The 25307-nt window shown below is 53.4% G+C and overlaps 2 protein-coding genes across 7 annotated transcripts in view; both read left to right on the top strand.

Moving 5' to 3' along the window:
* GARNL3 (GTPase activating Rap/RanGAP domain like 3) overlaps nt 1-12009 on the top strand; it is a 129614-nt gene extending 117605 nt beyond the window's left edge. The window contains exons 24-29 of the mRNA XM_068552556.1: nt 3537-3644; nt 5049-5167; nt 7459-7597; nt 8357-8572; nt 9820-9946; nt 11625-12009. Of these exons, the coding sequence (XP_068408657.1) occupies nt 3537-3644; nt 5049-5167; nt 7459-7597; nt 8357-8572; nt 9820-9946; nt 11625-11802 (887 nt within the window). The 3' untranslated portion in view covers nt 11803-12009. The remainder of the gene's footprint in view (nt 1-3536; nt 3645-5048; nt 5168-7458; nt 7598-8356; nt 8573-9819; nt 9947-11624) is intronic.
* Nucleotides 12010-15293: 3284 nt separating this feature from the next.
* Nucleotides 15294-24065, top strand: SLC2A8 (solute carrier family 2 member 8). Of its 6 annotated transcripts, none has more exons than XM_068553054.1 (10): nt 15294-15429; nt 15521-15683; nt 15934-16140; nt 17586-17685; nt 19114-19313; nt 20069-20212; nt 20312-20420; nt 21163-21336; nt 21742-21887; nt 23356-24065. In XM_068553054.1, exons 1-10 carry the CDS (start codon nt 15374-15376, stop codon nt 23491-23493), a joined length of 1437 nt encoding a protein of 478 aa, XP_068409155.1. In that variant the 5' UTR covers nt 15294-15373; the 3' UTR covers nt 23494-24065. The 6 variants fall into 6 exon arrangements, with proteins under 6 accessions (XP_068409155.1, XP_068409154.1, XP_068409157.1 ...); XM_068553053.1 differs by having other exon boundaries at nt 15518-15683; XM_068553056.1 differs by lacking the exon at nt 21742-21887.
* Nucleotides 24066-25307: the final 1242 nt, after the last annotated feature.

The raw sequence follows: 25307 nt of genomic DNA, 5'->3' as shown, positions 1-25307 counted from the left end.
CCCCGTTCAGGCGGCTCTTTTTAACCATAAGGGACGGCCCTCTCTATGCCAGGCCCGTGTCGGGCTCTGGAGACACAACAGTGAAAGGCCCTGCCAGGGACACAGTGAGCTCACGCTTCACGGAACAGCAGGCATGGGCGCCAGTTCATGGGTGTGAACAGGCTGCATGGCTCTGGGGTTCGAGAAACAGCTTCGCTTCCTTTTCTGAATCAGTTCAGTCTAATTTGGAGGCCCCTCGCCTCAGGTGCAGAGACCACCGGCACTGGTTATTGGAAGGGAGCGCCCTCTGCTTCCCTGGGGCTTATCCATTGGAAAGCGCGGGGGGGCCGGCAGGGGGCGCCTATGGACTGCAGTCCTGTCGCCTCCTCCAGGCCCGCGTGACCCCCTCTGAGGCAGGCGGGGGCTGGGTCTGGCCTCCCAGGCACAACACAGCCACCCGACCCATCCAGGAAGCTCTGTGCTCAGGGGCCAGGGTCTCCTCCAGCCCAGCCCCTCAAACCCCGCAGCAGGTTGCTCGCCCCTAGTGGGAGTTGAGGTGGGACAGGGGAGAGGAGAGGGGATGTGTGTAAGGGACCTGGGCCTTTAGAAACACAAGGCTGCTGTGTCCTTCCTGAGTCGTTCATTCATTCAGCAAATCTTTACCCAGCACTTCCGATATCTAGGGGTTTCAGCAGTGAATATAAGCACAAATCCAGCCATCAGGTGGAGTTTACATTTTAAAGAGAGCAGTTAGACAATTAACAAGATAAATAAGAAACACGTGCAGTTTGTTAAATGGTGCTGAGTGCTGAGGGGAAATGAAGGGGGAAGAGGGGCCGGAAGAGGGGCTGGACTGGGCAGGAGTGGGGTGTGCGGGTCACCGGTCACCAGTTACGGGGGGTGAGGAAGGCAGGCCTCGCTGGGAGAGGAGCGAGGACCAAAGACCCAAAGGGAGTCCAGGTATCAGGACTGAGTGTTGAACATGAAGGTATCAGGCTGAGTGTTTCAGGCAGGGACGAGAGCAGGTGTAAAGACCTTGAGGAGGAACATTCCAGTACGGTCGAGGTGACCCCAAGATGACCCGTGATCACAACAGAGTGAGCGAGGGCGCGAGTGGATAAAAATGACATCGGCAAAGAGGACCAGACTCCAGCAGGGCCTGGTAGGTGAAAGGTCTTTGCGTTGCACCCTGGTGAGCAACTGGAGGCTTTTGAGCAGAGGCGCGACAGGGTCTGTAAGAGGAAACCGCCTCCACCCCCCGCCGCCATGGTGTGGAAGCGGGAAGGGCGGGGACTGCGCTCATCTGACGAGCACGCCAGGGGCTTGGACCAGGACCGCCGCAGGGGAGGCGCTGAGCGGTGGTCAGGTCCTAGACGTGCTTTACACGTGAGAACCAAGATAACGTGCCGGTGAATAAAGTGCGGCTGTGAGGGGAAGAGAAAAGGAGGACTGCAGTCTGGGGACGTGAGCAGCTGGGAGAACAGAGAATGCCATTTACTGAGATGAGGGAGGCTTTCAGAAGAGCAAGTCTGGGGGGAAAGATCAAGAGTTCAGTTATGACCCATCAGCACCTCTGAGATATCCCAGTGCAGACAGTGAGCGATCACCTGGTTCAAGTGCGGGCTCCGGAGGGGGCTCCCTGGGGGTCATTAGCAGGCAAGTGACCTTTAGGGTCCCGAGACTAAAGAGATCACCCACCGGGAAGTGGGGGAGACAGGAGGAACCAGCAAAATAGACTGAGGAGTGGCTGGAAAGACAGGAGAAAGTGGGGTGAGGCCCTGAGAGGCAGTGTTGAAGGGAGTAGTGACCCGCTGTGCCGTTTGCCTCTGACAGATCGGGTCTGAGATGGCGCTTGGGTTTACAAGGCCACTAGGAAACTTGACAAGAGCAGGTGTCTCTGGGGAAGCAGTGGGGAACAAAAGCCTGATTGCACAGGTCAGGAGAGATTGGGAAAGAGGAAGTAGAGCCGGGGAGTCCAGACAAGTCTTTCAAAGAATTTTGCTTTAAGGGAAAAAGAATAAGGAAGGATGTAACAGCTAGAGGAGGAAGAGAGGCCAAGGATTTTGTTTTCTAAAAGGTGGAATAAACAGCATGTGTAAGGCTGTCGGGAAAGATCCGATGGAGAAGGGGAAACTGCGGTGCAGGACAGAGGGGCGATGTCCCTGAGGGGGCGAAAGCCACGGGCCAGAGTGGAGAGGGGGTGAGCTGCACCCCACGGCATCCAGAGTCGTGGGCAGGAGGCCGAGGGCGGACACAGCAGCTGGGGGAGCCGCTGCGGGGAGATCCGGGTGTCCTTCCTGAGCGCTCATTTTCTCAGGGAGCGAGGCCTTTAGCTGAGAATGAGGATGCTTTTTCTCCCCTAGTGAGTCCACTGTAGCAAAAACAGAACTGACTCTGGTGAGTTTTTCTGTCCCAACAACTCACTCTGTTAGAAGAACAATGATGAGACAGTATAAGTTAACTGCTTGACAAGGCACAGTGGTCACATCAAAGGAGACCCTAAGCTTCAGGTGGGCCGGCGGTGGTCATCCCCAGCCTAGCCCCACATCGCAGGCTGCAGCAGCAGCTCTGGCTCCATGACCTCTGCCCTCTCACAGAGGGGCCACAGCTGTCGATTCTCACACTAGGAATGGCAAGAGACTGCTTCATGGGCGTGATGTTTCTTATTAGGGTGATGAAAATGTTGTAAAATCAGATTGTGATGTTGTACAACTCTATAAACATACTACAGTTCATTGACTTGAATGCTTAAAATGGATGAATTTTATGGTATATAAATTACATCTCAGTAAGGCTGTTTTAAAAAATAATTTAAAAATAAGATTGTATGGCTAAAACATGATGGGCTTCTGGAATAAAAGGGGCCTTTGTTTCTACGTGACCTTTCTCACTCGAAGAGGGTCTGAACCACCTGGACTTGTGTTTAGAGCTCGGAGCAAGCCAGGAACTGGGTAACTGAATTAACCTGGCCTTAATCTAATGCTGGCTCAGATTCACCAAGGTGATACAGGCACATGGCTTCAAGTTTTCATAATAAAATGTTGGGGGAGTGGTGTACAGCTCCCATCACACATGTCCTACTGAGTGAGGCTCAGAGCGTGATCCCCTTGTAGGAGGCCTTCCTCCGTCCAGGGGCTGCCTTCAAGTGCCCCTTCTTCTCTGCAATCAAGCCAACCTGGTTCTCTCCCAAGTAGAACTTGTGAGGCTGTGGACCAGCTACTTCACTGCTCTTTGCCTCAATTTTCTCATCTGTAAAATGAGTGTAATAATAGCATCTACTTCATAAGTTTGTACAGATTAAACGGAAGAATGTTTTAAAGCTCCGTGCCTGGCTCATAGTAAATTCTCCAAAAATGGCGGCTATGATGACTTGTAGCAGAAATATTACTCTGGCTCAGACTGCCTCCTGCGCCTGAGGATCTGGCATCATGGCTATATTCGTCCCGGCTTTCATAAAGAACGAGCAGATAGGATGCTATTCTTGTTTCTCATTTATCTAATTATGGTTACCTGAGTGTTGTGTCTAACAAAAATGCGTCGCTGTTGTTTCGTTGCAGACAGTTGCATCTATAAAAAGGTTTGCCCATTTAATGGTGGCTCTTTTTTGGTTCAACCCTCTGCGTCAGATTTCCAGTTCTGTTGGAACCAGGCTCCCTGTGCGATTGGTAAGGAAACCCCTTATCATCATGTTCTTTCCCCGTCAATAGACATATCTGAACTGTTCCATCCTGTGTAAGCAAACTCACTGGCTTACCGCTAAATTGCTATGAATTATGTGAGTATAATGAGTACTCAAAGCCTTCTTCTTCTTTAATTGTTTTTCATTTTGTTCCTCTTTGGAGACTATTGTCTTCCACTGTTCCTCCCAAGTCTTCTCAGTGCCTGAGCATGTGAGCATTTGAGAGCAATTAAATATCAGTTTCAGTAGATCTTGAACAAGATCTCCAGCCTTGAAACTCTGACTGACTTGGGGGAGGAGCACAGTGCACTTGGCGTCCTTTTTATACATTTTGAAGCTTGAAAGTCTAGAATTACAGAAACTCAGGTACTTTGCCTGCCACTCAAAACTCAGGACGTGAGTGGTGGTGCTTCGTTTCTGTTATTCAAGATCCACAGCTGGGCATCTGCCTGGGGAGAGTCAGATCAGAGCCAAGAATCTTAGCACTGTTTTCCTCAAAGTAGAAGGCTTTGTTGATAGGTAAACATGATAGAGTTTTGAGAGGAGAGCAGAGGAATGGATCCAGACACTCGGAGGACAGGGTCGGCTCCGATGCAGATTAGTTATGGTAAAAAAGGGAGGGAAGGGTTGGAAACGGCTCTCAGGTCTGAGCCACGGCACCGGCACCGGGGGGGGGGCCCACTTGAGAGATCAAGGCTAGAGGCGTGGGTGTGGTAGGAAGAGTCAAGGTGAAGCCAAGAGAGCGGATGAGTCGCCAAGGAGAGAGGGCAGAGGGAGTGGGCCAGCGTGAAGGAGAGAGTGCGAAGTGGCCAGTAAAAAAGACAAAGGTGGGCTCACAGGGCCACTGGGGCAGCTCTGGCACCTGGACGTCATCAAAAAGATCTCAAGAAGACGGGCCAACGTTTAACAAATAATTCAGCAAACCCACTGAACCCAAGGGACACTGTGAGGGGTAGTCCCTGCCCAGACACACAGACAGGAGGAGCATAGGGGAGGGTGACCCGGAGACAGGGAATGAAGAAGGAGTAAAGGCTAGGTTCCCGGGTGGAAGGCATGTGCGAAGGCCGTGTCAAGCTGCAGTCTGGACCGTAGGGGGAAGGTCTCCAGGACCTGGGTGGGCGGTGCACCCCCGGAAGATTGGGTACAAGACTGCAGCGGGAGAAGGGCACAGGGAGAAGCTGGGACAGTGCACACGTCACTGGGCAGAAGCTTGGCGGCTAAGGCAGGCTTTCCTAGAATTGGGGGACATGCACCCGTGAAGGAAGAAGAGAAGCAGCCAGAGGAAGGGGAGAGATGGAAGTTGCCAGAGAAGCGAGGGGGATGTGAGAGGGTCCTGGCAGCTCCACAGCCGCAGGCACAGGCTGGGAGCTGACGCCCTGTTGCCTTGCAGTCTGCGCATTCCCCTACCTGCTGGCCTTCACCACCGACTCCATGGAGATCCGCCTGGTGGTGAACGGGAACCTGGTCCACACGGCCGTCGTGCCTCAGCTGCAGCTCGTGGCCTCCAGAGTGAGTACAGCTGGGGTTTTATTTCTGTCTGAGGGGCTTTGGGCACCCACAGCACCATGAGGTTTCAGGCAGGCGCAGACATGTTCACGGTGAGGCTGACAATGCCAACACCTCGTGAGTGTTGAGATGAGAAAGCTGAAAACAGGCTCATGGGTTGGGTTTTCCTGTGCGAGTGAGTCTCCTTGGGCTTCAAAACGCCCCTCCTTAGTGTTAAGAGAGTCGTCGGTGCTGGTGGCAGTTGGGGAGCGCTCAGCTGAAAAGAGAAATCCCCCATCAGAGCCTGGGTCACTATTGCCCTGAAGAAGAGGCCAAGTCTAGAAAAGTAAGAGCTTGCAATGTTCCTTTCTTCCTTTGCCGCTGTCTGTCCTCAATTTGAATTTGTGTCCCACAAACTATGGCTGACAGACTAATTCACGTCTGGTAACAGAATGTGAGCAACACCGAAGGATGCAGGAAAGACGATCTTCCAAGCTGTCTTCTACTCCTGGCGCATAATCCAGCAGGTCTCGTTCTAGTCCCCTCCCCCAAGTCAGCCCCACACCCTTTCCCTGGCTCTGCCAGGCCAGGCTGTGCCCTGCTGCACGCCTGGGGCACTTTTCCATCCTGACCTGCATCACATTTGGTGGTGGGTGACTGTGTACTTTCCCCACTGCACTGACAGTTCTGTGAGACCAGACACTGAGCATCTTATTCACTAACGTAGCGCCAGTGGGGTGCTGGTAAGTGTGTAACCACCACCAGTCCTCTGGAAAATGGCTGTGTGTATGTATACACACACGTATATGGACATCAGTTGATTACAAATTTTACTGATTATAAAATGTAAATAGCTTACAATTTACAAATAATAAAATATACAATGCTTTTATCTTAAAGTCCATTTAGCCAACTGGCTCTCACAAAATGCTTTTGTTAATTTTTGCTGAATTCCTTTCTCCATAGCCAAACTAATGCTGCAGTTCAACCACGATTTTATGGTTGGAATTATATCTCCATCCGTTCTTCTTTTTCCAAGTTTGTTGTCACTAAATCTGATATGTGGGGCTTCCCTGGTGGCGCAGTGGTTAAGAATCTGCCTGCCAATGTAGGGGACACAGGTTCGAGCCCTGGCCCGGGAAGATCCCACATGCCACAGAGCAACTAAGCCTGTGCGCCACAACTACTGAGCCTGCGCTCTAGAGCCCTCAAGCCACAACTACTGAGCCCACGTGCCACAACTACTGAAGCCCGTGCACCTAGAGCCCGTGCTCTGCAACAAGAGAAGCCACCGCAATGAGAAGCCTGCGCACCACAACGAAGAGTAGGCCCCGCTCACCGCAACTAGAGAAAAGCCCGCGCACAGCAAGGAAGACCCAACACAGCCAAAAATAAATAAATAAATTTATTTTTTAAAAAAATCTGATATGTGATCTATTAAACTATTTTTCACCCTCGTACAAATCATTAAACCAAAACTTCTCTCAATTTTAGCATTAGATCCAACACACTTTTAATTTTAATCTTCATTATTAACATTTTCTTCATCACTGTAAGTCTAGACAATCAACAGAACAACAAATCAAGCTCTGATTTGTAGCATTTGCCAATTTCCATGGTGTAAACAGTCCCACCGTGACTGATCTCAAGCTTCCCGTGTGACACGATGGAACACAGCGTTAGGAGCCGCTATTACACAGTATCCCCCCACCTGCCCAAGACAGTGTTCATGTAAATTACCTCAAGAGCTCGGAGAATACTCAAGGTAGTAAAATAATTAGGAATGGTTGAATTTTGATATTTAGTTCCTTTGTTTTTTAATATAATTTAAGTTTAATAATGGCTGTATTTAGCAGCCAGCTTGCAAAATTCCTGAAACTCAGCGTCCCTGAGTCCACATACCACTGCCGTTACCCCAAAGCCAGCGCATCAAGGGTGTGCTTGAGTATTTGCTGAATCATGAGAACCCATTTCTCCACCTGTGACATGGATCTGACTGAATCCCAAACCCTCTCCAGTTCTAACCTCCAGGTGCCCGAGATCCGTGTCGGGGAAGTGTGTTGTGTCTGTGTTTGCAGCTGGTGTGTGGGAAATTGACTCTTTTCTATTGTGTATCAACAAACAGATAAGTGGGTGAGGTGAACGCTCAGGAAACGTCTGAGCACAGAGCTGGAAGCCGCCTCCCCAGCTCGTTCCTGCACCACAGGCCCCCGGGGGGGGGGGCAGTTGGGGGCCCTGCAGTGATGACAGAAGGGCTGGTGGGTGCAGGGCTTGTAACAGCAGGTGGCTCAGTAACGCCTTCTCTTTCTCTCTAGTCGGATATATACTTCACAGCAACCGCATCTGTGAATGAGGTCTCATCTGGAGGCAGCTCCAAGGGGGCCAGTGCCCACAATTCTCCTCAGACACCCCCGGGCAGAGATACTCCAGTGTTTCCTTCTTCCCTGGGGGAAGGTGAAGTCCAATTTTTACTGTCTTATGATAGATAGTTTTGATCCGTTCTGGTTTCTCTAGTTCATTGTCAAATACTGACATGTGACTACTGCTGAAGGAACTCACTATTTGAAGCCATAAAAAAACTTGCAGTGTGGTTGCATTCTTAAGAAATCTTGTGATAATGCCCCCCCCCAAAAAATCCCATTATGAAAACAGTTGTTGCAATGGGGAGAAGGGAGCTGAGGGCTAGAGAGATTCCAACTTGCCCCAGCAAGTTATCTTTCCTTCAGGGATGTTAACAATATAGTAGGTTTTTATAGCTAAAAGGACATAGTCATAAAACCCAGACATTACTCAGCACCCAGGTTTCACTCTGTCTGGCTTCGCCCTTGAACCCTGCCCGCAGGCCTTTGTTGTGGTTACTGCCTCGTGGTTTTCCTAACTTCTCACCACATAAGTCGTCACTACGGCTCGTTGTCACGAGAGCTTGGAGCTCCCGAGCAGGACAGCTGTGCTTTTCTTGTCGACTCCTTCCTCCTGTGCACACGTAATCAGGAGTGGGTGCGTTTTTCCCCATTTACCCATGAACACGATGCCCTTAGAAAACAGAGCCGTCGGGCGCCCTCACTTTGTTGCCCCTAATGAGACTTGGGAGGTCAGCCTGCAACATAAACTCTTCCTTCATGCTAACTATGTTGAGGAACCAGGAATTATCCTCTTGTGAATAACATGAACTCTTCTTAAAGTTCTGATGTTCTTCTCGAACTCTTATTTCAGGTGAGATTCAGTCCAAAAATCTGTACAAGATTCCACTCAGAAACCTGGTGGGCAGAAGCATCGAGCGGCCTCTGAAATCGCCCTTAGTCTCCAAGGTCATCACCCCGCCCACCTCCATCGGCATCGGCATCGCGGCCATTCCTGTCACTCACTCCTTGTCCCTGTCGCGCATGGAGATCAAAGAGATAGCGAGCAGGACCCGCAGGGAGCTGCTGGGTAATGGCTCTCGATTCTTGTGTTCGCACTGTTTGTAACGATACCCGCTGGTTTTATCTGTGGATATTAACTGTCCTCAAAAACAATGAGCCCTTTCATAAGGGATTTATAAAGAAATTATAGTGCACCTACACCGAGGAAGACTATACATCATTTACCCAATGACAGTGATGTGTCAATCTGTATTTATTGATGTGGAAAGTGCCCAAACCATGTTCAGGGGGGAAAGGGCAGTTTGTAAAACAGTAGGTCTAGTCTGATATGACTTTTTTAAACATAAGTATCTATATATGTCTAATTTCCTAGGAAAGTGTCCGAAGGGTTTATATCCTGCAGTCCTCAGATAACATTTTACATTCGTATATCTAAAATTTTAATTTACTTGGGTTTTTTTTTTTTTTCATATGTTTTGTTTTCTTGCATGTTTGTGGTACAGTTCAGTTATCCTTCCCAAAGCCCCTGGACCGTGGGGCAGTTCTATGGGGATGGTAGAGATGTAAGATCTTTGCTGTGCCCTCCTCTCTCAATTTACAGGTGGGAGACCAGACCAGAGAAGCATAAAGCACCATGATGATTGTGAAAACGCTAGACTGTTATAAAGATTTTTGTTCAGAATTGTGAAAACAAAATGAGGAAAAATGGAAATGTTATGTCAAACCAGTAAGAACTGGTTTGAAAACTTGAATTGGCATCTGCACGGCATAAAACTGCAAGGACAGCTGGCCTTGGCACATGCCTGTCCTGCAGTAATGTTTCCTGACCAACTGGAGACGGGGATTCGGACCACCTGACAGGGCAGGCTTTGACATTGGCAAAGTCGGTTGGTTTTAGAAGTTGGTGCCTTCCACTGCACTTTTAAAACATATACATTGCTATTTTTAAACCACTATACCCTTAGAAAGCTTGATCTGCCAACTACTATTGTATAAACCACTGTGCTTTTCAGAAATTGAATCTCTGAGTTGGAGAATTACAGTTTCCAGTGGTAGCGCTGTAGATTTTCTCTCCTTCATTAAACTCCTCTGACTCTTTTTTTCCCAATACATATATTCGTTCTAATCAGAAGAAAAAAGACCTTCTACCAACAAGACAACCAATTATTTAAAAATATAGACTTTATCATCATTCTTCTTTCCTCGATCCCAATAATGCACCAATACCCTACCAAGAGGAAAAGGGCATTTTCTGTCTCTGTGGCAGCCCTGTGGTAATGACCCGCTGACCTGTGATTCTCCCCTGCAATCCAGGCCTCTCCGATGAAGGTGGACCCAGGGCAGAAGGAGCACCAAAGCCCAAGTCAAAAGCCCGGAAGCGGTTGGAAGAAAACCAAGGAGGCCCTAAACCAGGGACAGTGAGGTCAACTAGCAGCGAAAGGTAAAGAGGGACGCAGCCCCCAGCAGCCCCTTCTCAGGGTGGCGGTCCCTGAAGTCACAGCACAGCCACAGGGCCCTTCCTGCTGACCGATGATGCCATGTGCCGGCCCCTTCGGCAGCCACAGCAGAGGGTTGGCAGCCAGCTCCTCCCTGAGGATCCCCAGAGAACACTGCCTGCCAGGGAGGGGCCCAGACAAATGGGTGACCTCACTTAGCAATCCAACAAATGCACATTAAAGTACCTTGAGACTCTTTTTGCTCACTAGATTGACAGGGATTTTTTAAAACAAGAATGCTCAGTAAAAGTGACAGGCGCTCTCCAGTACTTGTGGTGGGCGTAGAAACAGGTACAGCTTTTCTGGATGGCCGTTCAGTATCACACGTCCATGAGTATTTGTTGAATCCCACTGATTTGTCCCCTGAGGTTCTCTGTGTCCCTCAATGACATCTTGCCTGCTCCTGTGTGGAGGGCAAGGGGGCATGTGTCCAGGCTCCATTAAGTCATTCAACACACATTCTTGGAGCACCTGGCACTGAGCTGGGGATACGGAGCTGAACTTCAGCAGTTCACAGGCTGGTGGGAAAGGCCAACAGGGACATTCTAGGAATTACAGCATTCCAGGGTGGCAGGTGTTGCAGAAGAATGAGGGGTGCCATCACACCACACTTGGGGCAGGGGGGTCCCAAACATCAGGAAAGACTGAGCCCAGTCTCATAAATCAAGCAAGCATTAGCCTGGCCCAGAGAGGGGCAGTACTCACTCACGCTTTAATCCAATGCACTTTCATTGAGCCCCTACTGTGTGACTAGGCCCCTGCCCTCAGGGACTTTACATTCTAGTGTGGAGAAACAGATAATAAACCTGTGAACAAATAAGCAAATGCTATCATTTCCATTAGTGACAAGCACTGCAAGGAAATCTATAAGAAGGTAGTGGTGGGGATGGGGCAGATAGAAGGTCTACTTGAGGTGGGGGCTGGGAGTCAAGGAAGGCTTCTTGGAGGAAGTGGCATTGAGCTGAGCTTTGAATGAGAAGGAGCTGGGGGAACAGCCCCTCCGACAGCAGGAATAGCAGGGGTAAAGGCCCTGAAGAGAGAGAGAGAGAGGGGGGGGGGGGGGGAAGAGAGTGGGTCAGCTTGAGCACAGACAAGGATGCAAGGTCAAGAGCGACCAGAGGCTGGGCTGGGGCTTTTACAGGCTCCGTGAGTACTTGTTGAATGAATGAACTCCCTGAATTTGGTCAAATTGGTTTTGCAGGTATCAAGAGAGTGAGCGTCCTGAATGCAGGAGAAAATAGAGAGGGCGGGGGTGGGCTGGGAGGAGGCTGGAGGGGTCAGCAGGGCCGGGTCCTGTGGCCCGGCGTTTTAGCCTTGTCCTCAGGCCGTGGGGAGCCAGGGGAGGGTTTTAGGCAGAGTGACATTATCCCAATTTTCCTCACAAACACCTGTGTGTCACCGCTGGCCTTTAAAACCCATAACCACCCATGAGATCGGGCTGTCTGCCTGCAGAACACCAGCTCTGCTGGGGCAGGGTGGGGGGGTCACTCCTGCACTTCCCCACCTCTCCCCCATAATGGCAGGCGGAGGGGGAGAAGGGCTCCCGAGTTTAGGGCAACAGGAAACAGAGCAGCCAGCTCAGTGGTGCCCCAGGATCCGTTCACAGTGACTTTTCTCCTCTAGGATCACGTTGAGCTCCTTGGAAAGTCCTTCCACTTCCGAAGCCAATCCCGAGGGGCGTTATCAGTCGACAAGCTCCGACCCGGACCCTGTGGCTGAGCGAGAAGGCAGCCCTGTCTGGGGCAGCAGCCCCTTTCAGCTCACAGCTTCCTCGGACGAAGACATTATTGACTTGAAGTAAAGAGTCCCAGTCGAGTTTGCCATCTTTAATTTTCTTATGGAGGTTTACACTCTTTAACCAGTTCCGACATCAGTTCTCAACAAAATGTGGCTTTTAGCCTGTCCGTGGTCTATTGGACCAAAGCTTCTGCACCCTCGGCCAGTTTGGGTCACTCTCCAATGTCCGGTGCCATCTTAACCTTTGTTTCTTTCTGTTCAGGAACCATCAGTACCCTTGTAATTAAAGGTGGTAGATTTCATTGAGGTTTTAGATTGAAACTTTGAATAAATCAAAAATGTTCATTCTTATTTACTGCAACCTTCTCTTACATTTTATATACTTAGATGGAAAAGTTATTTTTTCATTACAGTTTTGTTTTGTCACATACTGTGTTTCTTTTATAAAGAAAAGCCATTGCTTTGAAAATTTATTATAAATAAGTTTTCTTTCTGCACCTTTGGCCCCTGTTGCTGTTTCAGTTCACTGTGATTGGAACCAGCTGCGTTTCTGCCTACAGACTTGAGAAAAGCTGAATTTTTAGATCTTTGAAACTCCTGCTTCTTTCTCTTTGTGTCTCACAAAAAATAATAAGGTATAGGAGCCTGTTAAGAGTCTTAAGATTTTTTTGGGGGGGTTATTGTTATTGTGAAATCATATAACCAAAAAACAGTTACTCTCCATCATCAAAATTATCATTCTCAAATTCCCTCCTCTTGTTCCAGTCTGCTTTGCTCTCACATGAACCAAATGATTATCCTTCCTCTTATCATGTATCTGCCTTCCGTTGCTCCCTCCTTAAAGTGAGAAGAAAATGTGAGTTTGGCCAGGTGGGAATGAAACAGTGAGATGTCAGCCTCTAGCCAGGGGAAATCAAAGGAGGGAAACCTAGTTTCGCTGATATTGTAACAATTTTAAGTGGTGTGAAGAAGATAATTTACTTTTGGCTTTAGTCTGATGGATTCCATTTTATTCTGTCTCATCTTGCCTATATTACCCATCAAAAGAAACTTGAGATCATTTCCTCTGTTAAAGTGGCTCTGAGGAGTTCCTCTGCAGGTCTTCTCACTAAGTGCAGAGGCCTGCGCTTGACATGACCTTGATCTGATAGATTTCACAGAAGTTCTGGACCCTACCTCCTTCTGGGCCTTGCACACTGTGGGGAGAGCTCCCCTCTCTGCCTGTTGCACAGACGGTCCAACATGAAGCATCCAAGCTGAAGGCTGCCTGGTCCCCTTCAGCAGAAGGCAAGAGGTGAGAGTATTAAAGACAGTGCTTTTTAGGCGTACCCAGGAGTCTCCTCAGTCTTTGTAGCATTCAGCATTCCCGTTCTTCTTCTGTGTTTTGTTATGCCCTTTTTGTTTAAAGGGGGAAAACACAAGATCAACTACATACTGTATCTCAACCTCACCTGAAGTTTTGTGAATTAGATTTTATTATTCTTGCTTTTCAAATAAGGAAACTGAGGCCCAGAAAGGGGCAGTGATTTGAACCTGTGAGTTCTCTGACCCCAGAGCTGTGCTCTCTCCCCTGTCCACCATACAGAGCCAGGCTGAGTGCCTTGTATCAGCTGAATCTGGCTGGTGTTTTTCGTGTTAAAATACTCTATAAGCTTCATGAGCTTGTATGTGTGTTTTTCCTGTCATTTTTTTTTTTTTTTTCTGAAGTTTCTTACTTCTCAGCCTGGAATAGAAAAACCAAGGGCTATTTAGACCATTCTTCCAAAGAGATTGGCAGCAAGTGGCACCCCATGATTTGACAAGAGTCACAGATCTGAGGAGTGGATGTAGAAAGGGCAAGAGGTGGGCCCTACTAAACAGACTGATGGTGCCTAGCTTACAAAAGGGGAGCGGGAGGCTGGTCTGGCAGCAGTGTCTGCTTACAAAGGCCAAGAAGTGAACACTGCACACTCATGGGGAGGGAGATGACCAGCCAGAGGGCAGGAGCAGGTTTGTAGGGATCCATGGCTCTGAGGGCTGGCTGGCCTTAGCTGGGCTCGCTGGATCACCCTGTTTACGGAAGCCTCTCTGCACATCCCTCAGGCTGAATTGCAAAGTAAACCTAAATGCAGCAGTTTGCCCTTGAAGCCTGAGGCATCCCTCCTCTCTGCAAACACCAAGTACCCACTGTCTGGAGCAGGAGATCTTGTCCATTGGGGGAGGGACAGAAGTAAACAGGTGATCACAAGCAATGATAAGTGCTAAGAATGTATGACCGGAGCACAGATGCTGAGGAAGCACAGAGGGGCGGTTGCCTAAGTCTTGAAAGACAGTAGTATCAGGTGACTGCGCTAATCATACCGGCTAGCATTTGAGTACCTGGCATGTGCTTGGTCTTTTTATATATTGCCCCTACTCACAACCCTCCTGCAAGATAGTTAACTGTCATCTCCACTTAGAGATGAGGAAACAGAGGCCCAGAGAGGGATTAGAAGCTAAGCCTGTCACTCTCTTAGCCCTGGTTCTTGCCGAAAATACACAGCACTCCATCGCAGTTGCCTGCACCCAGAGAGTGCGGCATACAAACGGCGAGATTCTGCAGCGCACTGACTTCATCGTACTCACCTCCAGCAGTGACCTAGCTGCACGCACATACAGAGGCTGGCTATTAACATCCGCAGGGGACTCAAAATTGGGAGATATTAAGATGAAGATTCCAAAGTCAGAGTTACCTATGAAGTGAGTGTAATTTAACAGGGAGCGTAGAGCTCACTGATTTAAGCCCAGATCAGTCACAGCTATGAGGCATGAGGGGCCCCGCCCAACACGGGACAGCACCCGAAGGTCCTGGTCGTTGTCGGCAACCTGGGCCTCCCCCCGCCCCACCCCCACCCCACCCCCACCCCGAGTCGTGACGTGCACGGAGGTGGGCTGCGGCGCCAAGGGCCACGCCTCTGCCCCGGCAACCCAGCTGCAGCGCCAGGCTCAGCATCCGAGAGAGTGGCCCAGAACCGTTGTTTGCAGACCTTCCGCCTTGCGGCTCTAGGTGGGCAGAAGTGCCCAGGCCCCAGGGCAGCGGTTAACGCCAAACAGAGACCGCAGATCCGACCACGGAGGGGACTTGCTGCTGCCCAGAGTGGGGGCGGGAAGTTCTGGGCGCGGCCCACGTGCTCCGCCTTCGTCCAGCTCCTAGCCCCACTGGTTGAAGCTAGGTTGAGAGGCGGATCCAGGCGCAAGTGCAATCCCCGCCCTCCACCCTCATTGGCCGGCTCGGTGTGAGGCATCTATATGACCCCGCCTCCGAGCTCGCATCACACTCCTATTGGATGACTGTGTGCTCCGGCCCAGCTACAAACTCCGCCCCACCTATACACTGGATAGCTCTGTCCTAGGGGCGGTTCCAGGGCTCGTCGCCTACCGGCTCTTTGCCTCCATTGGTCCGCTTTGACTTCAAGGGCGGCCCCTAGCCCAGAGGCGAACACCGCCTTGCGTTCCCATTGGCTGCTCCCATACCCGCTGCCGTTCCGACCCCGCCCCAGAGCCACCATTCACCGTTCATTGGCTGGCTCTGGCCTGACAGGCCGGTGCAGGCCGCGCTCGCGGGACCCCCGGCAGTTCAGGCGTCGGAGCGGACCGGGCAAGTGTTGGCCGCGGACATGACGCCTGGGGACCAGGAGGAGACCCAGCCACTCCTGCGGCCGCCGGGAGGCAGGTGAGTGGACAGGGGAACCAGAGCCCCGGGGGCGCTGCCTCGCCCCTCCCGCTGCGCCAGGCCCCGCTCACCGACCGCCCCGTCCCAGCAGCGCTCCCCGCGGCCGCCGCGTCTTCCTCGCCGCCTTCGCCGCTGCTCTGGGCCCACTCAGCTTCGGCTTCGCGCTCGGCTACAGCTCCCCGGCCATCCCGAGCCTGCGGCGCGCCGCGCCCCCGGCGCTGCGCCTCGACGATGCCGCCGCCTCCTGGTTCGGGGTGAGGCCTCGGGCTCACCCTCTAGCCCTCCTGGGACCCTCCTTCGCCCACCCTTAAGATGGGCGCCAGGACCCTCCCCCTGCCTGGCTTCGGGCGGGCACTGAGACCCTCCGCCGACTACGTCCCGGCTCCCCTGCCAGGGGTCGCCCATCCCCTTCCCCCAAGGCCGCTGAGGGTGGGGTGGAGGGCGAGGTTGGGCCGCGGCACCCCCCGGCGCCCCCTCCTCAGCCGGCGGTCGCCCCGCCCCCAGGCCATCGTGACCCTGGGCGCCGCGGCGGGGGGCGTGCTGGGCGGCTGGCTCGTGGACCGCGCTGGGCGCAAGCTGAGCCTCCTGCTCTGCGCCGTGCCCTTCGTGGCCGGCTTCACCGTCATCACCGCGGCTCAGAACGTCTGGATGCTGCTCGGAGGCCGCCTCCTCACCGGCCTGGCCTGCGGCATTGCCTCGCTAGTGGCCCCGGTGAGTGTGTCCCCCAGCCTGGCGCCCTGGGACCCGGGAGAAGGAGCAGACCTGGGGGCCTTGTTTCTCCCTGGCTGCGGCCTCCTGCCTGCCTGGCACCATGCCCCTTCCCTGCTTCGTCTTCCTTACACTCCAACGGGCCTTGGAAATAGCCGCTGTTATTGTCCCTGGTTACAGATGAAGTGAGCTTAAGAAACGTGAAGTCCTTTGTTTAGGCACAGCTAGTCAGTGGTGAAGCTATTACTGGAGCCCAGGATGGTGCCACTTAACAGGTTCTCTCTTTTGCTCTACAAATAAGATGGCATCTGTAGATGGTCAACAGAAGCCTCACAGTATGGCTCAGATCCCCCCCTTGTCATTCAGACCACTGACTACAGTTTAGCAGGAAAATCCTGTTCTGGTTTGTCCCCAGGGGCGAAGGCTGCTGGGACCTGCGGCTCCCCTTCACTGCTCAGGAACCGGTCCTCCAGCCACTTCCCCTGCTTCTCTCTCACCACCTCCTGACCCAGCACTGCCCAGGCTGCCTTTGGAGCTGGACATCTGGGTGAAATCCCGGCTCTGCCACTTACCAGGGCAGAGCACCTCTCTGCGCCTGTAAAATGGGAATAATGGCATTACCTCGTGCTGTGGTTGTGAGGCTTCAGTGAGACCCTGCACATACAGCCCTGGCCCTGGCATGGCCTGTGGAAGGACTATGGACCCTGGCAGCTGGGATTGCGGGGTGACCCGTGAACTGCCGCTGGTCATGAGTTTGGATGATCAACCACCCACACCCTAACCTGGTCAAGATTGAGAGCAGTAGCTCAGAATCCATCCCTTTGCACCTACCACTCCTTTCAACTGCATTTGCTGGGTAACAGGCAGCAGCTAGGTTGGATTTTATATTTTGGAGGGTTTTTTTACTGGGCAAAAAACACACCTGTCTTAGACATGGGCATAAGGTATGGAATAACCTAGAAGCATGGGCAAGGGCTTTCTGGCTCCTGAGCCCAGAGGATGCCGTGGCAGTCACTGGTAGCAACTGAGGTGAAGAGTTCCTGCTTTCACTCCAAGGGCACCACTCAAAGTATGGTCCTTGGACCAGCAGCCTGGGTGTCACCTGGAGTTGGTTAGAAAGGCAGAATCTTGGACCACCGCACACCTATTGCATCAGAATTAGCATTTTGTCAAGGGTATACATACAATAAGTGAAAGGTTGAAAAGCCCTTCTCGCCCCCGCCCCACACACATAGCAGCCACTTCTATACCCTTTAAACACCTGCTGCAGATCACTTGGTGGGGGCAGGGAGGTATGTGGAGGGCTCTGCTGACCAGGGCCTGCAGTTAGGAGCCCACTGGGCCTGCAGCTGCCCCAGTTGAGGCTCTCCTCAGCTCTGAATGGCTGAGAGTTTTCAGTTTTAAGAACTCTTCGACCCCAAGTAAAGTCCCATCTTAATTACCAACAGGTCTACATCTCCGAAATTGCCTACCCCGAAGTACGGGGGCTGCTCGGCTCCTGTGTGCAGCTGATGGTCGTCATAGGCATCCTCCTAGCCTATCTGGCAGGTATAGTTTTCATGTTGTCTCTTTTGATAACTGTTAATGGCTTTGTGGCTATTTTACAGATATAGAAACTGAAGTTCAGAGAGGTCAAGGGATTTGCCTGAGGTCACACAGCCACTGCCCAAGATGCCAGGTTCCCAGACCACCTCCCTGAGACCCTGGGTCATGCAGGTCTTGGGACAAAGTTCTGGGGAGAGCTGGAGAAGGTGATGTCCTCATCTTCCCAGAGCAGAAGCCCATTCCAGGAGTGCGGGGAGGGCTGACTGGTTAGGTCAGTACCTCACTGAGTGGTGACAAACTAGGGTTCTGGGGGTGGAGGGGGCACTCCAGAGTCTTTAGCCTAAGAGCTTGGAGAACCCAAGCCTGTCTCCCTCAGAATCAGTACTGGATTTGCAGCCTGAAGGAGGCAGGTTCCAGGGGACCTGAGGGTCAGAGCTGGGGCCAGCATGAGGAAGCTTCCAGAGGCAGACTGGAACTGAGCTGGGGTAGAAAGAGGGCAGGCTTCATATCTGACAGTCCCAGGTTAGGGGAATCTGCCAGTTACTAGCTGTGTGACCTTGGACTAGTCACACCGCCCCTGGGAGCCTCAATTTCCCTATCTTTAAGTGGAGATAATCCTACCTAGTCTGAGGCTGTTGAGGGATTAAATTAAGTGACACTTTGATAAGTGCCTGGCAGCAGGCCCCAAATGAGAATTGTCAAGGAATGGCCTGAGAACCGTTGGGGGATGGGGGTTTCGGGCCTGACAGGCCGTGGCAGGGTCCGGGGCACGTGCCCTCTGGTTCTTCAGAGTAGCTGACGTGCGGGTCCGTGGTCTTTCATTTTTACCCACTTACCATCCTGACTCTCGTTCAGAGTCCTGCCAGCAGTCTAGCTGCCTTGCGGGGCCAGCAGTATGCCAAAGCCCCTGCACAGACACTGACGTTCGGTACAGACATGTGGGTCACACCCGCAGAATTTCCTCCAGGTCATCATAATCTGCACTTTCATTGATCAATTTCTGTGAGTTTTGATTGACTGGTTTTCAGTGAAAAGTCTCCCCCAACTCTGTCCCTCTTCCTCTCCGGAGGCGCCAGCCTTGCCTGCTTCTTGGCAGCCTTGCTGAGAGTCTGCATGTAGGAGGACTATGCATATTTATTCTCCCGCTCCTACCTTTTAGACGAATGGTGCCATATACCACGTCAATATATAGCAAGCGCCTTTGTTTAATGGCTACATAAATATTCACTGATATACCCCCCATCGTTTCCACAACACTTAGCAATAATGATGACAATATCAACAACAAACCCGAGGGTAGTCATGCAAAGGTAATGAGGTCCCCACCCCTTAAGCTGTGTCCCTGGGGTTGGCGAGGGGGCAGGCACTCCCAGAGAAGGTCCAGGCTGGCTCACCCCAGCTCTGATGTCTGACCCACCCCACCCCACCCAGGCTGGGTCCTCAAGTGGCGCTGGCTGGCCGTGCTGGGCTGTGTGCCCCCCTCCTTCATGCTGCTGCTCATGTGCTGCATGCCTGAGACCCCTCGCTTCTTGCTGACTCAGCACAAGCGCCAGGAAGCCATGGCCGCCATGCAGTTCCTGTGGGGCTCCGAGCAGGGCTGGGAAGAGCCCCCTGTTGGGGCTGAGCACCAGGTGAGGGGCTGGGAGCCAGAGCTGGGGGGAGGGGACCATGAGGTCTCACCCCTTTGCAGCCAGGGGAGGTCAACACAAGTCTGTGGCAAAGGCTGTACACACACAGTGGCGGGTGGGATTGGGGGTGTTGTCCTGTGTGCCAGCAAGCAGAGGCCTGCTCGAGCCCCACTGCTTGGCTGGGCCCCAGCCTTGGACATCCCTGGGAAAGCCTGAGCCGTGATCTTCCTGTCCCAGGAAGAGAAAGGCCGGGCCACATCAGAGGAAACTGCACGTGCAGACTTGAGGACTTAGATTTTTTAAACAGGGAGTTGTCGGGCAGGGGAGAAGACTGAGTCTCTGCCCCTTACCTGCTGTGTGACCTTCCCATCTTTAGCCCTAATTTCTTCATCTGTAAAGTGGGAGTCATAGCACGTGTCCGGCAGTGGTGGTGAGGATCAGTGGGGCGGGGGGTGGCGCTTGGCCCAGGCCCAGACCCAAGGCTGGTGGGATTCGGGAGCCCTGGGCTCTTTGCTCATAGAACATCTTTGTGGATCCCCCAACAAATCAGGAAGGGCCGTGGGGAGGTGAGGATCTTGTCACCTTACAAATCGGAGGCTAAAGTGATGCAGGGACCTGAAGCAGAGGCTTCAGGTGGGGCCGGGACAAGAAGCAGAGGCTCCCTTACTCCACCAGGCCTCAGGACGGTGGGCTCAAAGCTGGGGCGCCCTCGGGACAGGGTAGAGAGAAGCACTGATGCCCGGTCTCCGTCTGAGCAGGGCTTCCACTTGGCCCAGCTGCGGCGTCCTGGCGTCTACAAGCCCTTCATCATCGGCATTTCACTGATGGCCTTCCAGCAGCTGTCGGGCATCAACGCTGTCATGTTCTATGCAGAGACCATCTTTGAGGAGGCCAAGTTCAAGGTAAAGAGGCCTCTGCCCCAGCCTGCCTCACCTGGATGCCATATGGGTGGGACCTAGTCCCGGGGTCTTCGCCTGACCCGCCTCGGCCCGTCTCCCCAGGACAGCAGCCTGGCCTCGGTCATCGTGGGGATCATCCAGGTGCTGTTCACGGCCGTAGCGGCCCTCGTCATGGACAGAGCCGGGCGCAGGCTGCTCCTGGCCTTGTCAGGTGAGGCCCAAGGGTGACGGCTCAGCCCTCTGCAGGTGGGTGGCCCAGGCCAGCCTCCCACCACAGGCTGGAGGGTCTTTGCTGAGGTCACCACGTTGAGGGAGGAGGACAATGACTGAGTGTCCCTGAGAACAAGGCCAAGACTTCAGGAGAGCTCTCACTGAGCCCTTGTTCCAGACCAGGCCCGTGCTAACGGCATCGCTGCATCACACCTTAACCTTCGCAGTGAACCTACAAGAAGGCGCCATCAGGGCCCAGTGTACGATGAGGAAACTGAGGGCCCGGGGCTGAAGTGGCTCAGAAGCTTGTGGTCTTTCTGGGCAAGTGACTTTACCTGAGCCTGTTTCCCCTCTGTGAAACGGGGGTAACCGTGGGCCATTGTGAGGACCAGAGGATGATCTGAGTGAGGCTCCTCGTGTTCTGAGCCCCACCGAGCACTTGGTGCTGCTGGGAAAGTGGGTCTGGCCTCTGTGGCTGCTCCTGCTTCCTCGGGCCAGGGAGGGTCTGCTTCCAGGAGCTTCTTGGAGTTTGCTGAGGTTCAAGGTCCAAGCCGGGGCTGGCAGGGCCGGGCTGGGGTGAGTGCAGTAAGGCAGGGCTCTGCTCACTGCCCCTCTCAGAGGCATCCGGGCCACGTTGCTGTGGCCCACAGTGCACGAAGACTCCAGCCCCCCAGCACCACGTGCCCGGGCCGCGGGCCGCCTCCCCCTGTCCCGTTCTGCCCACTGCCGCACTCCACCTGCAGGTGTGGTCATGGTGTTCAGCACCAGCGCCTTTGGCGCCTACTTCAAGCTGACCCAGGGCGGCCCTAGCAACTCCTCGCACGTGGACCTCTTGGCGCCTGTCTCCATGGAGCCCGCCAGTGGCAGTGTGGGGCTGGCCTGGCTGGCGGTGGGCAGCATGTGCCTCTTCATTGCCGGTGAGTGGGGAGGCTGAGTCGGGGGTGAGGGGGCCGCCCTGTCACCACCGGGTTCCTGTGGCTCCCAGTGAGGCCAGGCCTACCGGCCTCACCTCTGCGTCTGCAGCTCTGACCGTGTGCCAGGCACCAAGCTGAGCCTGTCTCTGCTCCTCTCACACGACTTCCACAACAGCCCTCCAAGCAGGCCCCTCCTTGTCCAGTTCCGTAGCAAAGCCCTGACGCATAAGAAGTAAGGACAGTGGCCTGAGACCCCACGGCGGGAAGGTGCTGAGCTGGCGGGCCCAGGCTGGGATCCAGGCCCCCTCAGGCCACAGCTGGCCAGCCCCGCAAGGCTTCAGCCCAGGTGGTCTGCGGCGAGCTGAGGGTCCAGCCCCGTGGGCCCTGACGCCTATCTTGCTCCCGCAGGCTTTGCTGTGGGCTGGGGACCCATCCCCTGGCTCCTCATGTCTGAGATCTTCCCTCTGCACGTCAAGGGCGTGGCCACGGGCGTCTGCGTCCTCACCAACTGGTTCATGGCCTTTCTCGTGACAAAAGAGTTCAGCAGCCTCATGGTGAGCGCGGGCCCCGATGGCCTCCCCCTCACGTCGTAGTCGGCAGAGAAGCACTTTTCAGAATTACTCTTGTTGCGAGAGACTTGGGGTCCGTGGCTCTGCATGCAGGCTGAGGCCCCAGCATCTTGCGACACCATCTTGGTCAGGGGTGAGGGGGAGCAGATGGGCCGGGGCAGGCGAGAAACCCAGGCTGTGGCCACTCAGGAACCTCCAGGCTGTCCAGGTGCAAGGACAGCAGGGCTGACCTCCTCCCCCATTGGACTCTGGGGACACGGGCTGGGAAGCAGGGCTGTGAGAGAAACTCCGGCTTTGGAGTCAACAGGCCTGGGCTCCATCCCCATCTTGGCCGCCTCCCTGCTGGGTGACGTTGGGTGTGCTGCTCACCCGTCTCTGAACCAGTTTCCTTGACTGGAAATGGAGAAGGGTAACGTACCTTCCTCTTAGGGTTGATGGGAGCATCAGTTCAGTTCAACATTTTGCCACCTTCTCATGGATGGACTGACGCAGACATGGTCCCTGCCTCAGGGCCTCCCATCCAATAGGGGGGACCACTCTGGTGCAGACAGTCAAGCCATTTGTTCAGTCATTCATTCCCCCCCAGGTCTCCTGGTACCTACCATGTCCAGGCCTGTTCAGGGCGCCAGAGCAGCAGTGAATGAGACGGACAGGGTCACCTTTATGACGGGCTGGTATGACAGTGCACAGTGGTGGGAGGAGGAAGCACCAGGAGGCCGGGCTGGGGCAAGGGGAGGCAGGTCATGAGAGGAGTGGATGCTTGGGGCTGGACCGGACTCTGTGTAGAGCCTGGTGCTGCCCCGGGGGGCATGTCAAGAAGACCAGAGCAGAGGCCTGGGGGCGGAAATTACTTGCCGGGAGCTTGGAGGGGACAGACAGTAAAGGAGGGGGATGGCACCAAAGGACCTAAGAGTGACCTGGGGGTGTACATTGCTGAGAGGCCAAGAGAAAGCCTTCAAGGAGGGAGGGGTGAGGTCACCATGTCCCAGAGGAAGAGGAGCTGAAAGGGAGTGGCCTTTGGTTCCGGCACCTGGGAGGTCACTGGGGCTGGGCTGGGAGGGTGGACTGACTGACCGAAAGTCACCGCTCCCTCTCCCCTCCACGCATGGGCCCTGAGTGTCCCCGTGTGTGCACACGCCCCCATCGCCAGTAGAGCGGAGGTCTGTGGGCCCTGGGGTCAGACGCTGGGGGAGGAAGCCCAGCTGTCACTTGATAGCAGGTCTCTGACCTGGGGGCAGTCACTTCGTCACAGTGAGCCTCAGTGTCCCCGCCACACAACTTCCACACCTTGGACAGTGCTCAGCTCAGGCTTCTGGATGGCGGAGCCCGGAACCTCCTCCACTCCCGTGAGCCTGGGCGGGGTGGGCCCCGACTGGGGCCTCGGCTTCTCGGCTGGGGCGTGAGGGCTCCTGACCTGCCGCGTCCATGCATGGCCTCTCCACTCTCTTTGCAGGAGGTGCTCAGGCCTTACGGTGCCTTCTGGCTGGCCGCTGCCTTCTGCATCTTCAGTGTCCTTTTCACTCTGGCCTGTGTCCCTGAAACCAAAGGAAAGACTTTGGAGCAAATCACAGCCCATTTTGAGGGGCGATGACCGCCCCTTCCCGTGAGTGGCTGCCCCTCCTAGCTGGACCGGTTTTGGGCCTCGGAGGGGATGGAGCCCGCCTGTGACTCCAAACTGAGCCTCAGCTGGAGCCTGGATGCCCCGCCTGCCCCCAGGGAGTCAGCAGCCAGGACTGTAGCCCCTTGGAGCCTTGTCCTCTGGGGCCCCTCCTTCCTGCCCAGCTCTCTACAGCCCAGTGAAGCACGGGGACAAGGTTCCCAGCCCCTGGGTCCAGTTTCCACTGCTGCCCTGTGACTCGTGAGGAGGGAACATCTCGGAGACGCTTTGTTGTCCTGTGGGCAGTCCTCCACGTGCCGTCTCCATCATGACACGAAAGTGACAGCGGAGAAGGGGGACTCTTGGTTCCTCGTTTTCTGGAGAAGATGCTTTTGGAGGCTGGGTGATAGCCATGGTTACTCCTCTCACGTGGCTGCCTTATCAGGAAGGAACTTTGCCAAGTAAATATTTGACTCAGAAAATCAGGTCACGACCTCTTTGTGTGGGCTGCAGTCCAGAAGGCATTTTCCTGTCCCTTCCATAAAACTAGGCCTCCCACGAACTGAGTCTTGCCAAGAACATCTATGGATCTGCTTTCTCGTGGTCAGCTAGGCTTGCCTTTGGCACTTGGAGGTCATTTCTGACTCTTTCCTTGGGTTCAGTCCCCTGAATCATTAGTCATCAAATCTTGAGTTCCTCCTGCAAAAAAGAAGCCTCCCTTCATAGTAACTTTAATGGAGCCAGAAGTCTTTTACAAATTACTTTTATTGTCTATTGTATAAGTAATACATGTTTATTGCAGGAAAACTGGAAAACACAGATTTATGTAATATAATTATTTTTTATGGCAGTTAACCATCTGCTAGGCACTATCCTAAGCACTTTACAAATATTAACTCCTTTATTTAGATAAATAATAAAATATTCACACCTGCACCTTACCAGACAGAACCTCTGTTGAGAATTTCGTTCTGTCTTTCAAGATCTCTCCCCCAACATACATGCTTCCCAGCATCACTACACAGAAGTGGGACGCCCTACTTCCCATTCCGTAACCTGTTTTTATTCACTTCTCAGGCTTTGCAGCCCAGCATGTGCCCACCTTGACATCTTGTATTAAGCTTTGTAATGAGACCGGAGACAAGGGGAATGGAAGTGTGGAGTGGTCCAGGGCAGAGCGGTGGGGGAGAGCAGGACAAGTTGCTTAACTTCCCTAAGCCTCAGTTCATTCATCTGTAAAATGGGCATAGTGATGTTATCTCCCTCGTGGGGTTGTTATGAGGATGAAAGGAGCTGATCACGTAAAGCACTTAGATCTGAGGATGGCACTGAATAAGTGCTCAATCAGTTTAGCTGCTGGTGGTGGTAAGGCTGTGCAGGTGAGGGTGGGAGGCTGTGGTGGAGATGGGGAGCTGCATGCAAGGCTGGTTGTGAGGCTCTAGGGGTGCTTCATAAGGGGATATTTGAAATCTTTACAAGTGTTTCTCTTTATACTCTATTTCCTACCCTAGTGCCTCAGCAACCTCTGATTGCTACCAGCACCTACTTACAGGTACCTAGGACTGTGGACACACACACTTTTCAGAGGTCCCCGTACACTCCCTTAAGGCCTTCCCATCCAAGCACAAGGTGCTTCAGGGACTAAGAGCCAGCCCCAGCGGACAGCCCTGTATCTACCCCAGGAGCCCAGTCCAGCACCATCAGGCACAGGTCCATGAAGAAGTGGGGCAGGATGAAACATCCCCAGAAGACAGGTGCAGCAGAAGCTGCACTTTACCCAGCCTGAGTTAGAAATGTGCGCTGCCAAC

This window comes from Eschrichtius robustus, chromosome 10 (genome assembly GCF_028021215.1).
Source record: "Eschrichtius robustus isolate mEscRob2 chromosome 10, mEscRob2.pri, whole genome shotgun sequence".
Classification (NCBI taxonomy): Eukaryota; Metazoa; Chordata; class Mammalia; order Artiodactyla; family Eschrichtiidae; genus Eschrichtius; species Eschrichtius robustus.
The sequence above is the reverse complement of the archived record's forward strand: the minus strand, read 5'-3'. Positions and strand labels throughout refer to the sequence as shown.

Bases quoted from the DNA above. Each gene is read 5' to 3' on its own strand.
- SLC2A8 (XM_068553053.1), top strand. From the start codon at position 15,374: ATGACGCCTGGGGACCAGGAGGAGACCCAGCCACTCCTGCGGCCGCCG. The intron at 21,337-21,741 runs GTGAGTGGGGAG...TTGCTCCCGCAG, and splicing joins CATGTGCCTCTTCATTGCCG to GCTTTGCTGTGGGCTGGGGA. The intron at 21,888-23,355 runs GTGAGCGCGGGC...CTCTCTTTGCAG, and splicing joins AAGAGTTCAGCAGCCTCATG to GAGGTGCTCAGGCCTTACGG.